We start from the raw sequence: 14,549 nt of genomic DNA, 5'->3' as shown, positions 1-14,549 counted from the left end.
AAAAAAAAAAAAAAAAAAAAAAAAACTCGCACAACCCTTTTGGAGATATTTCTTTCCTTTTTCTTTTTTTTACTCACTTGATATAAGAGTTATTTCTTCTTTTCCCTGGTGTGTTGGTAAGCCTTCTGGGTCTCTACAGTCCTAGACCTGCGAGACATCATTCAACCATGATTAAGAAAAGATACGGAGTGCTGGTTAAGGTATTGGAGTCTGCATGGACCATATCCCTCAGTGGCTGGCCAAGAGGTCATCCAATATCATTCTGTTTTATTTAGTTKAAAACAACACTGTGTGTATGTTTGGCTGAAATCTAATTCTAGCAGAGGATGCATTTGAAGCCCCTCCATATGGAGTTAACTTAAAAATATGCCATAGAGTTATCAGCTCTGCCACTGATAAGCAATAATGTTTTTTTTAATTGTGTGCAGCRTTAATATTTAAATTCCTAAGCTTTTCCATTATGCAGTAAATTTATAATATAGAACTCTGATGTTAAAATGGAAAGTAATTTTGTTAAAATATCGTTACACCATTTGTCTTCTCAGAGTTCAAGTTCATTGTCTGTTCCTTGTTGTGCTTTTTAAAGGAATTTTTGATTACCTTTTTTTTTTTTTTTTTTTCTTAATACTAACAGAGCATCAACTGCAATTTAAAATGTTTCTTCTGGGAAATGCCTGTATCAGAATCTTCAGGCTTTCTGCAAACCCCGGCATTTCTCCAGAAATTTGTCTTCTAGCCACTTGGTGGCAGCAGGATTTTTTGTAATGGTAAATACTCTTTTAAAAATGGGTCTGTGCTTCGCAGAATAGATGAATGCTTGATATCTCACACAGTAGATAGGCCTTTTGATTAAAATATAAATTATGTTTTTCTTATTTTGTACAAATAAGTACATAGTAATGTTTTTGGGAGCGTTTAGTGGAAACGTACCACGCTGCAGCATAGGAAAACKTATTGCGACTTGGAGAGAAAAGCAAACAGAAAATTAAATTAGAGTTGCTCAGCAGTGGAAGCCTGTGAGAAGGAAGGCTCTTTGAGCCGTTGTTAGTGATGATACCGCTGCAGTAGCCAGGGAGTGCTAAACATGTGATGTTTGTGTGGAAGCTTTCTCAATTAAAGATGGGATAAAAACAAAGAGTAGCCTGATATGGCTTAATGAGTCTGTAACAGAAACTAGAGGTTCTACATTATGGTCCAAACTGTGCAGCAATCACATTCTTTGGAGTAATTCTAAAAATGAAAGGATGTTAAGTTGGTCTATATTAATTACTATATGTCAAACAATTACAGAATAGTGTTTCTTTAGATAGCAAATGAACAGAATTTAATGAGCACTGGAAATGAAACCTGGTTTCAAGTAGATTTAGATTTTGGGGCTGACATTGCAGATGGTATTAGAGAGGCTGCCACTCTGTCAGAGACTGACACTTTTCCTGAAGGTGAGATGAGAAAGGACCTGTTACTGAGTTAAGAAGGACCTGTTTGTACCTCTGTTTGTATGGCATGAGTTTCCTCAGGGCAGCTTCACTGTTGGAATCTTGCTATTTTGTTCCAAAATCTGTTTCACTCAGCTTCTCACCTGTAACTAAGACCACTACCTGTCAGTCTAGTTTGGTTAATGGTGGTAAAGAGAGTCAAAATTCGTTAAAAGAAAAAAAAATGCCCAGACATTGTGGTAATGTGGAATTAGTTCTTGAGGAAAATAAGCAAATATCTTATTGGCAAAGATAAATATACTTTCATTTCATAGCTGAGAATCATAGTACTGAAAGCTATTTTTTTGCATATTTGGGCTTTAYCAAAGAAAATTGGCTTTGTTACTCCAATAAGCAAGAATACAGTTAATATATATAGAACTAATGCTGCAGAAGGCTATTTTTATATTTCTTCAGATTTCTTTTAATTCAGGACATAGAGTAGGATCATTTTTCTTATTTTGTCAAACAAGCAACAACARCTGTAAAAGATGCTTAAAAGCAAAAGACAAATTAAAAAAAAAAAAGTATTGAGAGTATTGGCGAAGAAAGTGCACGTTAAGCTATTTTGGATTTGGAATGAGGTCTCCTTATCATTTTATGAGGCTTTATTGGAACCTGTTGACTAAAAGGAGCTTTAAATCAGGACCACAGTAGAGGCACCATAGAAAATCAAGTGCACAAGTGATTTATAGTTGTATTGCCAGCACTAATGTTCTCCTAACGATGGTACAAGTACTTCCTCATTCTAATAAATATTTTAAAATAATAGCAATGTGCTGCTCCTAAGGTGATAAATATTTACTATGAAGTACATGAATTTATTTTTTAAGATCCTGATTATATAGATGCTGAAGACTTGTCTCATATAAAAATGCAGGTTTTTCATAACATAAATTTGGGCATCAAGTTAGATGCTATTATATGCTTGACTSTCTTGGTAAGTGTTCCCCAAATTAYTTTATTGTGGTGACTCTGCTAAGGTGGTTACATTAGGGCATATAATGCAGGGAGGTTTCAAGTGCTGAGCAAGCCTGGAGTTTTGCGTTGCCATTTTAGAGGCGGAATGAAGGAGCAATGGTATGGTACTGAATCAATGAGTGCTGCTCTCCTTATAAAACCAAAATGAAAGTGTCTGTTTTACCAATTTTGGAAAAAAATACATGAATGTTATAAAGTGAGCTGCCCTGTCATAGCTAAATGGTTGCTTCTTTTTGGACTTAGATTTTTGTCCAAGAGGCAGGCTTATTTTAGGCCTCTTAGGGTATTGCTCTGAGCACGTAGCTGTTAACAAATAATGAGAGCATTGATTCACTGAAAGGGAAAAAAATGGAGCGCATTAGACTATTAAATTAAAAATTTATTACAATTAGTACTGAGGGGACTGCTTTCTACCCTACTGAATTAGGCACTTGAGAWTTAATAACAAGTTAAAAACCATTATAATGACGGTTCTTTCTGGACGGCAGTTTTGAGAAAGTTTCTGACAGTGTCACTGTGACCTCCAAGCGTTTCTGCTGCTTTGTACCAAGGAAACGTAAATGGACATTGGTTTAAAARGGCTTTGGAATATCTCGTAGTGAAGCAAGGTCTTCCCTAAATATCTCAGGTCTGACACAAGGCTTGTCAGGTTAGTGTAATAAGCTGTCTATCCCCATTTGTTCAAATAGCAGCCTTGACATGTGCTCAAGAGGAAGAATTCTCTGGTTTGATGTATGATATTTAATGGCAATCCAAAGAGCCTTTTGCCAGGCTTTTGCTTATCGAATGAGTGTATATTTTGATTCATAGACGGCTTAGGAGAGGGAAAAAAAAAAAAAAAGCTATTTCTTTGTCATTTCCTATTATTCATGTATTATTCCCTTTCATCTTGCAGGGAAAATGGGATACTCATGTTTTCCCTTCATTCTGATATCTAGGGGTCTAAAATTTGTTAGATGAAAATGCACATATAGAAGCTGAAATAAATATTTATTTTAAGAATCTGAGTGCTCTAAAAGTAAAGACAGGTAGTAGCAAAGCAAGTAAAAATGAGTATATGTGGCAGAATGGCCAATGAGGGATTGTTGTTCCTTAGTCTTCATGAGATTTAGATTCCTCTCGGGGTGGAATATTATTGCATGATGTTTCCTATTGCTGACGCTGCTGTTAGTTGAGGCTTGTTGAAGCAGGATGCCTGCCTTGCTTTTTGGGGGTCTTGTTTCATTGCCTATTCAATTATTATAACYGAAAGTAATCCATCTTCTGGACCARTAATTGCCATTATTATTATTTTTTAACGAATAAAATGAAGAAAGTAAGAAACATATTTGGTAGAGAGAACTGACATTTCAGCAAAAGCATTTCTCAAAGAATGATTTAAAACCCTGTTTACCAGAGCAGCCGTAGGCCACAGTTGCCATGGAAACAGCAATAATTCAAATAATATTAGCAATAGCATATCTATTATGATATTACATTAACGATGCTATACTAAAGGGTCAGTTGTGGTTTCATTTGTTGGGCTCAGTTGTGAGTGATTTATCACCAATATTGTGGGCTACAAATTAGAATTCGAAATGGAAGTTTCAACCTCAGATTGGCTTATAATAATATCAGGAGGGGAAAAAGTATTAAATTTTTCTGTTATTATACAGAAGTATTGTATTGATTTAAACACATATAGCTATGACAGTTTTGACATCTTTGAATGCAACAAGTTGGTGGTGTTTTTCTTAAAAATAAAATAACGCTGTCATTGCAGGCTGTAAAATAGTTTATCTTCACTTAGTATCCAAAAGGGCTGACTGCAGTGGTACAGGTGATGCATCTAAAGCAGAGATATTTGGACAGAAATAGCTGCAAGAAGAACTGATTTATTCTTAAACTTTGTATCATATACATACCTTTTCTGCACTACTTAGAGACATGCTAAACAATGCCAGTGCTCTTGTTTTTGGAGATATGTGCCTGAAATTCCTTGTGAATATAAATTCTCTTTTCAATGGATGTGGCCTGTTCTGGATGGTGGCAGAAGTAGTATTTGTCTTGTGTTTTGCTGTGGTTGTTGTGTCGTTATTTTATTATTTATTTACTTATTGACTCTTTAAAGGGATTGCTGTATTTTGCCCTTTGGAGTGGTAATGCATTATCAAGACGATAAATGATGAGATTCTTCCTCTATTCTCTCCCTGAGGGTGAACGCATCCCTTTTGGCAGCCTGCTTCCCACTAGTTATCTTGTTGAATCTTTTTCCTCTGTATATTTACTACTGGCCAAGAAAAAGCTAAGGTGAAATCCAAAATTGATTTTAGTTTTGTAAAAATATATTTGACTAGTTACATGCCAGTTGGACTTGGGTGCTGTCCAACACCGTCAGGAGGGCCTAGTGACCACTTAGAGTTGAAAAGTTTAGATATAAGCGGTGTGTTTGTAGTGTTTTGTAAAACTTGCTGTGAATAARCTAAAACTTCATCCCCTGAATAGTCTGTTGCACTCGTACACTTAATGTACGTACCAATAAGTTTCACACTCTAAATTTTGTTCTGTATAAATGCAGACTAGGGATACTCAAGAGGCTTTTTCTGTTTGGAAGCAAAATCTGGCACGTGAGAGGTATAAAAGTTTCCCAAAGCTATAGGAGGATAATGACTATACTAGAAGGCTTGCACAATGCTTTGCATATTATAAAAACTATAAAAACATTAGCTAATCCACAAGGCAAATCTTGTGTTGCAGATGTATCCGTCTCCTGGGAGGAAGGCATATGCRTGTATGGGTGAGGAGAAAAATCTAGCCAAGGCACTTGTATTTGCTGATTTTAAGCTTTACAAACAGGGATTTCTTTACCTTTTCCTACTTTCTTTTTTTTAGCAGAAGAGATTTTCATAGGATTTTGTTAGTGAAATTACAGGTTAAGATATGAAAAAGGTAAGCAYTTTTTTCTTTTTGAATGCACAGAAAATCCAATTGTCATGGTTTTATTATAACCAAAACGAATCTGAGTGCTCTATAATTATTTGAAAAATTGGCAAACAGTACCTTGTCTTCTCTTTCTTCTTCTTTTATTGACAGACTCAAATCTCAAGGTTCTTGCTAAAAGAAGCATTTTAAATGTGGTTTTTACTTTTCTAGTTTATTGCGTGATAATTAATTCAACCTTAAGTGACTACTGTCTTCATCTGCTTTGTCAAGACCTCATTTTTATCTAGAGCTTCACTTGAAGCTGGATCATTTTGAAGACCATAATAGAACCATGGTGCTGTGCATCAAAATATTTGCGTCAGTATTCTTTTGTCTGCAGCCTTGGGAATTTAGCTGCCATTTCTTTGTGCATCCTGATCATGATTGGCAGTGTTGTATGTAGTGTGTGGCCTGCCAGGAGGGCTGTCAGATGGTGTCACTGAAGGAGTTYGGGGGCTGTGCTGTTACAGTTCTGGGGTTTCAGTGTGGCAGAACCCCACGTGGGTGAGCGCGGAGGAAGACGCGGTAGGAAAGTCCATTAGTTATGAGCACTCAGGCAAAAGACGTGTCATGGCAGACATTGATTTAATGCACAGAGAGCATGGAAAGGGCAACAGTAAGAGCAGGATGGCAAATAATGTGCTTCCCTTACACAGCCAGAAGCATGTATGGAAAACAATATTTTCAAGACTGTTATGATGGATCTGAGGTATGTAGCTAGACAGTTCCCTCCATCGCTAGTTTGCTCTGCCTTTTTTCCTTAAGAGCATATTAATTTATAATACAAATGGATTTCCACATTAGCTACAGAAAATGTTCTTAAGAAATGTTACAAGAATTTTTTTTTTCCTTTCTAAAGTGTATTCAAGTAGGGAGTAATATACTTATTAGGTGGTGCTATTTGGAGGAAAAATAAAAAGGCTTTCAAGCGGCTCTTGGTATATGAAAGGCATCCAAAAGCTTTACATTTGATAAAATGATTTTTCAAATGTTGGCAGGAATTCTGTATTTTTAAAGTGTTTCCTCTGTTTGCTTGGCCTCATGTACTCCCCGCACCTTTCCCCTTTGAAGTATGTGGGAGAGGGCAGAAAGGGAAATACTTCATTATACCCATGAATTATTCAAGTACAGTTCTAAGTTAACATTACTTTAAATAGCTCAAGGTTTTCCCTCTTCCTTGAATATGTCTGAGATTTTTCTTTCTTGTGATGATTATATGCCAGGTTCATTTGCTGAGTACAATTTTACTATCTCTTGGCCATCTCTTAAAATTCTTTCAGACCTGAAATAAGTATTTAATTCTGATCTTTTTGATATATAATAATATACCGATATATATAATAAACCTCGTAGATATGAGTAAATTGTCATACATATGTTTTTGTAAAGAATCAAATGATCATTTCTTGAGCATGTCATCTCTCTGCTCTTATAAAGCTTTGGTCTGAAATAGCCCCTCATGTCTCTACAGTATGTCTGTAGGAAATCTCTAATTACTATCATAGTACATGCTATTTACTGTTGGAGGTGCATGGAAGTTGACTTACTTGGTCTTTGGACCGTGTCTCTGTTCATTAAGCAGGTAAAAAAGCAAGAGTTTACAGTGGATATTGAGAATATTAATAGTTCAGATGACAAGTCAGCAACTCGTATGTCAGTTGAAACTGCTTCTGAGAATTGATGTGCTGTGAAGTTTCAGTAAAGCCTGCACCAGAACACTATATTAATCCATGAATATTTTGAGACTTGAATAATATTCAGTAACATCTTGTATATCACAAATTCCTTCCACAGCAGCAAACTAAACAAACTCATGCACATGCCAGTCGCTACATTGAAAGGTCAGTGAAAGCCATGGGACTCAGCTTAGTTTGACTAGACCTAGGTCTCCTTAACTAGGAAATACAACCTAAGAGCAGTTTTGTTTTAGAAAGAAGAGATGCAGAGATCTGCATGGATATACTTTCCTAAAAGGCTAAAATGTTGCATGGATAGAGACTGACTAGCTATCCAGCACCTGCCCACCAGTGGTGCACTTGAGTCTGCATCGTCAATTTATTCAGGGTTGCTGAAGAGGATTTCCTTCCCCAGCTCTTCCCTTCCTCCTCCTYCTTCTCTTTTTCTAGATCCTTTCTTATAATGACTCAAAGGAACCCTCATGCATAGTATATGAACTCTCAATCCTTTTACCAAATAGTCAAGTATTTYATTATTTGTTGCCCTGTTTCAGCTCATAGTTCAAGCCTTTTGAGAAAGGCTTTGGAAGCTGGAATAAATAAGAACAGTTTTAGTAGTAAATATATAAAAAGTGACCAACAGAAGAGGTCCTAAATCTATTCTTAGATTTAACCAGACAACAAAAAAAAGGAAGTAACTTTCTTTATGAAGCTTCTTTTACCATGGCAGGGTTTTTTTTAATTGATAGCGCAAGTAACCAATTTACACATATAAACAGAAAAATTGCTGCATATAGAATTATGTATACTCATTTAAAAATGGAGTATCCAGTACTCAAAAACTGGCAATAAAACATAAATGTTAATATACATAAACACTAAAGCACATTATTTCTCTTTAACAGTGCAATTCAAAGTCAAAATGGACCTATTGAAATCCTATTAACTGCTCAATGTATATACAAGGCATGATGAGCCTGCACAGCACTGAATATTGCCAAATAATACTCAAAATCAAGATGAATATATGGATTTAGGAGACAAATCTGCACATTTCAAACATTCGGCAATAAACAGAACCAATTACATCCTTTCTTGATTTTGCTTTTCACACGTGTCTATTGCAGACTTTTAGCTCCCACAGCACTGAAATGAYATAGTACCAGCAAGGACCTAAAGACAGCAGGCACAGCTTCTCTGTCATTACCAGTATCTTTGGAGAGTTTTATACATTATTTTGCAATTTTATTCTAATTAACATGCAATCCCTAGTCAACCTGGTGTTCAGTTRCTTCTGTTTCTTCTCATTTTCCAATGTGCTATCAAGAGGGAAATTTAGCTCTAACAAACTTCTGATTTTCTAAACAAGGGATGGCAGACTTTTTTCTGACCACCGCTTTTTTTGTATCCACAGCAAATTGCTCTGGCCTGACMTCCCTCAGTGTTTTTCAGTGTTTTTTTCACAGGACACCCTTTTCCATTTCCTTATAGCAATACTTAGAAAGAAGAATATGACTCTTGCTTGGAGACTGTTCAGGACCTTTGCACTTTTGAGGTCTAGTAAGTGATTTAAACTTGGACGTTAGAATGTCTTATGCTCTTCCTCCCTAACTGGGAATGTTGCAACAGAAGCTGCAAGGCAGCATTTTGTAGGGTGTGATTCTGTTTTTCTGAATTTATTTCCCGTTTGCTGTACTCGGCCTGGATGGTGTTAAGGCAAGTTGCTTCAACTTGCTCTTAGTTCTTCATCTGTTAAAATAGCAATAAGGGAGAAAGTATTAGGACTGATGGTTTTGGTTACAGGTCCTTGAGGACTGTAATAAAAACCCTGTGCAAGCACTCTGAGTAGGGCTGTGCTCAGCACTTGCTTATGTATAAAATGTTAGGGCAGATGCAAGCCCCACAAACCAGTGCTGCAGGRATGACTGTCCTGAGTGCTTCTTTATAGCAGCTGCTCAGGCAGTGTTGATTCAGGGAAGCTTTGCAGTTCAAGATGCTGCTGTGCATCAAAGACAGACACTGTGGTATAATAAATGTTTAGATGAGTGCAAAATGAGAAACCCAGTTGTGCTAGTTATGCCATCACTATAAATACAAAGAGGTGGTAGAAGTCAAGTGGGAAACAAAGACTCCAAAAGGAGGAAGAACTTCTTAAAGCTTCCAAGAAGCTATCACAAAGCCAATAAAGAAGTTTCTGCTGCAGAGCTTCTGCCTTCACAGGATGATTTAGCTTCTGGAACAAATAAAAGGTGTGTTGTCATAAATAGATAGCGAGCATTTCCTTGGAACCTTAGTGGAAGTGCTCAATTCTCATTCTTCAGAGCCTTCAAACTATTCATAGGGCTTGAACATGTTCTTTCTTTCTTTCTTTCTTTCTTTCTTTCTTTCTTTCTTTCTTTCTTTCTTTCTTTCTTTGATTTTATTGTATTATTTTTCAAAGAGTAGAGTAGCAGTGGTTAGGAGAGCAGGGAAAGGCTCAAGAAATATTACGCTTGAAATGAAAATTGCTACTAATTGTGGCATGGTGGGGAAAAAAAACCAAGGCAAGAAGGCAGCCTCCCTAGGAAAAGAGGCAGCAAGGCAAGGYATGGGGGTGGGTTGGCAGCCGCACTGCCCACCCATGCCATTAGGTGAGTCATTTAATGGGTCTTCTATGATGGCCTCTGAAGAGGTACATTAGAGGTAGGCCCAGGCACCACCTTGGAATTCTCTCTTTGGATGTATTTTTAGATCTGTTCCTAAGTTTGGATCTCTCTCACATCTCTGGGATCACTTTTTGCAAACCAATGCTTCTCTTTGGAGGTGATGACTAAAGCAATTAATATAATGGACATCTCTATAAATAGAGGCACTTTTCATGTCAAGTGCTCACTCTGCAATTCCCTCCTCTGCTCATCATCCAGCATTGGCTGCGCTGCATCCAGGAATGCACAGCAGTGAATAAGTGAGTGCCACTGGTGCAGGTGCAGCTCGGCGTGCTGCTCTGCTACTGGCAATTTGCTTCTGTTTCTTTCTAGAGGAGAAGGGGAGAGAGAGCCTGTCTTGGACAGCGGCTCCCTGCATGGGGTGCTCTTCCCTGTTAGCTGTTCATTGTGTTGCAGTCTGACACCGACTGTCTAAGTGGGGCTTTAGTCATGTTGCATTCTGAGAAACTAGTTATTTAGAGGAAAGCTTAGAGCAAAAGTTACTCTTTCATTCTCTTTGGAATATATTTGCCGCACACCTTTTTACTTTTCGAAGGATGTCTTGTACAAACCCCACTTACCTGCTTTGGCTGAACTTAGAAAATATAATGAATAATGAAAAGAGAATGGAGAACTAGGCAACTACTTCTTAGGTTTCGGGCATTCTACTCTGACAATGTAATGAGCCTTTATATCTGCCTTAATTCATGARTTGATTCTTCTTTCCTGAATTTGTTTTATCTCCTAAATTTATGTTTCTTTTTGTCCATGTCCTGGAACAGGAATTCTCTCTTTAGAGAATATTAGTAAGGGCATTTAGTGCTTAGGAATAACGCTTTTGTGGAAATCAAGTACTGAGGTGTGTTGCATTAAAGTAATTGCTTGATGCATCATAAAAAGCTATGACTAAACTTACAAATATATAAATAATCATTGAAGTTGAATAGTTGAATAGTAGAAGAATGAAATTATATGGACAGCATTATTTCTAATTATGCTTTTCAGATTCAAGATTCTTTTAATATCAAAGAATAGGGACAAATACRTTTCTGCTTGGACAATTCATAGATTTTTCCCACTGGCCTCATGTTAATTTAAAAACAAACAAACAAAAAATAAGTCTAAATGCCTGCCCTTTTTTTTTTAATGCTAGGATGTCTTGAATAACTTGGGTTCTTGTGAGCTGGATGAAGATGACCTAATGCTTGACTTGGAATTCCTAGAAGAGCAACATCACCATCGTTCTGGTAAGTCAGACAAATGCTGGATATCTTCAACTAGACATTATATTTTTAGAACTACAAAGAAACGTACAGTACAATTACTGGGAAACAGCGAAGTACTTGTACAAAGCGAAGAGCAGTGTGCATTTTGTAGCATGATGGTTCTAAAATGCCCTGGACATTTGACGAAGAGCTGCTCTTGGGCATTGCATTTGCTGACCACTTGCTTACAGCTGTTTGAGATGCTGCCTTTGCTGAGAATTTAGTCTTTTCCTGCAAATCACTTCATATGGTCCATTATCAGATGAAAGTGGTTTTTTTTTAGATGCAGAAGATGGCTAATTATTCAATAGACCCATTTAGTTATCTAAATAGTTAAAATGACTGCAGCCTGCAAGGTAGTTGCCAACAAGGCCGCTGCTAATATAATTATGAGCCTGTTTTGGATGTGCAAGAACAGTATGCTTTAAATATAATAAATTTGACTTGAGACTTGAGTATAACTTGGTCCTTTCTTTTGTGGTTAGTTAAATCAGTGTACACTTTGAATTACTTAGAATTTTCTTGATTAATAACGATAACCAAGGTTGACTCAAGGTGCATTCAGAACAATTTTATAACAATAACATGCTGCTTGATATGAAGCATGATAAGAAACATATAGTGTCCCTTGCAACAGGGAATTTTGTGTTCCTCTTGCTCTGACGTGGAATGAGAGAGTCCACAGAGTCCTACTAATTCAAGAGGGTTCAGAAAGATTTAAAATCGGTGTGGAAATAATGAGCAAGGAACAGAAAATTGGTGTGGGCTTTGGATTTGATCACAGATAGAACAAAAATGTAATCTGCTGTTGGTAGAAGGTAAAGAAACCCGTGGAAATGCAAGGCTGTAGCAGCAAGTGCCCAGAGCTTTGCAAGTTACTGAGGGCTAAATGGTAGAGGATGAATCTAAGTAATTGCCCAGTAGAGTACCCTTTCAAACTGATGCTGAAAGGGTACTAATTGTTTATGGAAAAACAACACATAAATGTTGGAAAAAAAAAAAAGGATCAAAAAAAAAGGATCAAAAAACTCCAAAATAAGCCTTACTTTTTATGAGAAATTGTAATTTTAGATTTATTCATTCCTCAGACATTTTGGATATTGTACATAATCATTCTTTAGCCTTTTATCTAGAGCAGATAAAGGGCTTTTAAAACAGGAACATCTGCACTGCAGTTGGAAGAATGATGACCGTTTGTATTTTGAGAGCTAATGTAGAGACCCCCCATTGGAGTCTATACATCATATTTAAACACAAAGTTGTTCCTTTTATTAATATTTGCTCTAGTTTTTGTGTGTGTTGTTCATGGTTGCTACTAGCTGCAGAAAATGCAGAATTGGTGAGTTTTGTCACTGTTTTTGTTAGAATAAACAGTTGAAAGGACAGATTCAGAGTATAAGTTGACAGAATCTCATTACTTTAAGCTGATGTCTCTGTTGATACTGTCTTAGGATCTGGTACAAAATGGTTAAGCTTGATTGCATAAAAGTTGTCATCTTAATTCATTTTTAGTTATCAAAATAAAAGGCTTGAATTCTAGAGATTTGTGGAACTTGGAATATGTAAGACCCTAAAATGCATTAATGCTGTTTAAGTAAAATGCTATTTAACAATTTGAAATTGATCCATTCTATGTTTTGATTTTTAGGGCTTATTCTTTCCCCTTCCATCCTCCACCCCCTGAAAGACCATATTGAATTAGCATTCTTTGAAAACAGTGTAAAATATTATTGATGCATTTTTATTATAAGCAGCTGGGTACCAAAGTGATCAGGTGCTCACAATGCAGATATGCAGCTAGTTTAATACACAGCTTTAAAGTTTTATCAGCCCATCAGATGAAGAGGATTGTATTTCTGGGTGTGTACCTGTCAGCTCTTGCAGGTAATTGGGATGCAGAATACTTTTAAAGGCTCTTCAATCTTGCCTCCATCAAAACAGGGAGATGATAGATATCAAACTGAAGATTAACCAGTGCTGTTATGCCAGAATTTGTTATTGTAATGGAGGTTATATAAAACAAGAGGTTATTTTAATTCTTTTTACTAGGTAACATGCCTGAAAACAAGATTACATCATGTAATTTGCTATCTAATGATTTTTTAATATTTAGGATTAAAGTGGATTTACAAGGGAAGCAAGACTAATATCACACCTTTGACTTGAGTAGGGATGCCTGCGACTTAATGCTTAATGGATTGCTTACTGCTAAATGGAGACAGTTTCTCAACTTCTTAAGATGCTCCACATTTTAAGGAACTTCATCAGCTAAGGAATAAACATTTCCATGCTTTGGAAGTACTTACTAGTTAAAACACAAAGCTAGAGAGGAGAAAAAGTGGTGAAGATCTCTTGAAGCTTATGGTGCTTGCAGTACTTTTTTTTTTTTATTTTTATTATCGCAGCCAATTTTCTCTTGTGAACTTGTGCCATCCTTTCGCCTTCCAGCAGCATCCCTGTGAAATGAGGTTCCTGCAAAAAGGTGCTGTGAAGCAGTGTGAATGCTAGAAATAAAAGCATATCCCTAGTTGTTTTCTTTCTTTGACAAACTGTGGAAAGAGAATACTCAGAATTGAGACAGAGTTTATGTTGGTATACAGTACGGTACCAATACACTATAGGTACTTCCTCTGCAGATCTTTCATACAATGAAGAAAAAAAAAAAAGAAAAAACTTTCCCATTTATCAGTTTTTAATCAGTTTGATTTGCTTGGAATTTTATGTACCATGCTTGGAATTTTATGTACCGTTCTTAAGATAGAATATTTAAAAATAGTCATAATATGACAAACATAATGTGTCTTGAGGGTATCTTTTTATTACTCTGAGTAAATTAGACTTCTAAAATATGCCACAGAGTGCATTTCCTATTGTAAAATAAGGAAGTTAGTGGTTTGTAGAGTGGGAAACCATTGACTGTTTATAGAAAGTGACAGCATTAATTTGGCAATATTCACTTTCATTTTCCCCAGTGAAACGTGACTTATTTGATTCCAGGTATTGATTGCTCAAATATGTAATGAAGACCTTTATCTTAAGTGAGGAAAGCAGTGGAGAAATTATTCAAGCAGCACATGATAATACGAGTGATTTATTTGCTGAAATTATGCGTAGCCCACTGAAAAACAAAATATTTGTATTCATATGTTTAGCTTTGTTTAACTAGGGCTACAACAAATGCATCTTCTCCAAATTCATAAAGCTATAGATATCCTAAATATTTTTACATTTATTAACTATTTGCTATCAGTGAGGTAAAACTCTTACCACTGATCCTGTTTTGATAAAGACACATGTGTGTGTGCTAAGGGTTTGTACCAAATGGGGCAGCTGAAATAAGTGGGAGTGTTTACTGTATGCAATATTAAACATGTCCTTGTATCCAGATTGTCCTGCTGCATCAGTCATAGTATGATTGAATGCCTGCTGAATAGGTTTGAATATTGTTGTCTACTATAATTTTTAGGAGAAATTTGTCTTTTACTTTAGCAGATTGAGTATCTCTGT

At 36.3% G+C, this 14,549-nt stretch overlaps 1 protein-coding gene across 1 annotated transcript in view; it reads left to right on the top strand.

Moving 5' to 3' along the window:
- CCSER1 (coiled-coil serine rich protein 1) overlaps window positions 1-14,549 on the top strand; it is a 488,588-nt gene that overhangs the window by 82,301 nt on the left and 391,738 nt on the right. Inside the window, exon 4 of the mRNA XM_026040000.1 lies at window positions 10,931-11,024. Coding sequence (XP_025895785.1) covers window positions 10,931-11,024 — 94 coding nt within the window. The remainder of the gene's footprint in view (window positions 1-10,930; window positions 11,025-14,549) is intronic.

Source organism: Nothoprocta perdicaria, unplaced genomic scaffold, assembly GCF_003342845.1.
Source record: "Nothoprocta perdicaria isolate Ctin4 unplaced genomic scaffold, notPer1 scaffold_249, whole genome shotgun sequence".
Lineage (NCBI taxonomy): Eukaryota > Metazoa > Chordata > Aves > Tinamiformes > Tinamidae > Nothoprocta > Nothoprocta perdicaria.
This window is presented reverse-complemented; position numbering and strand designations above follow the sequence as displayed.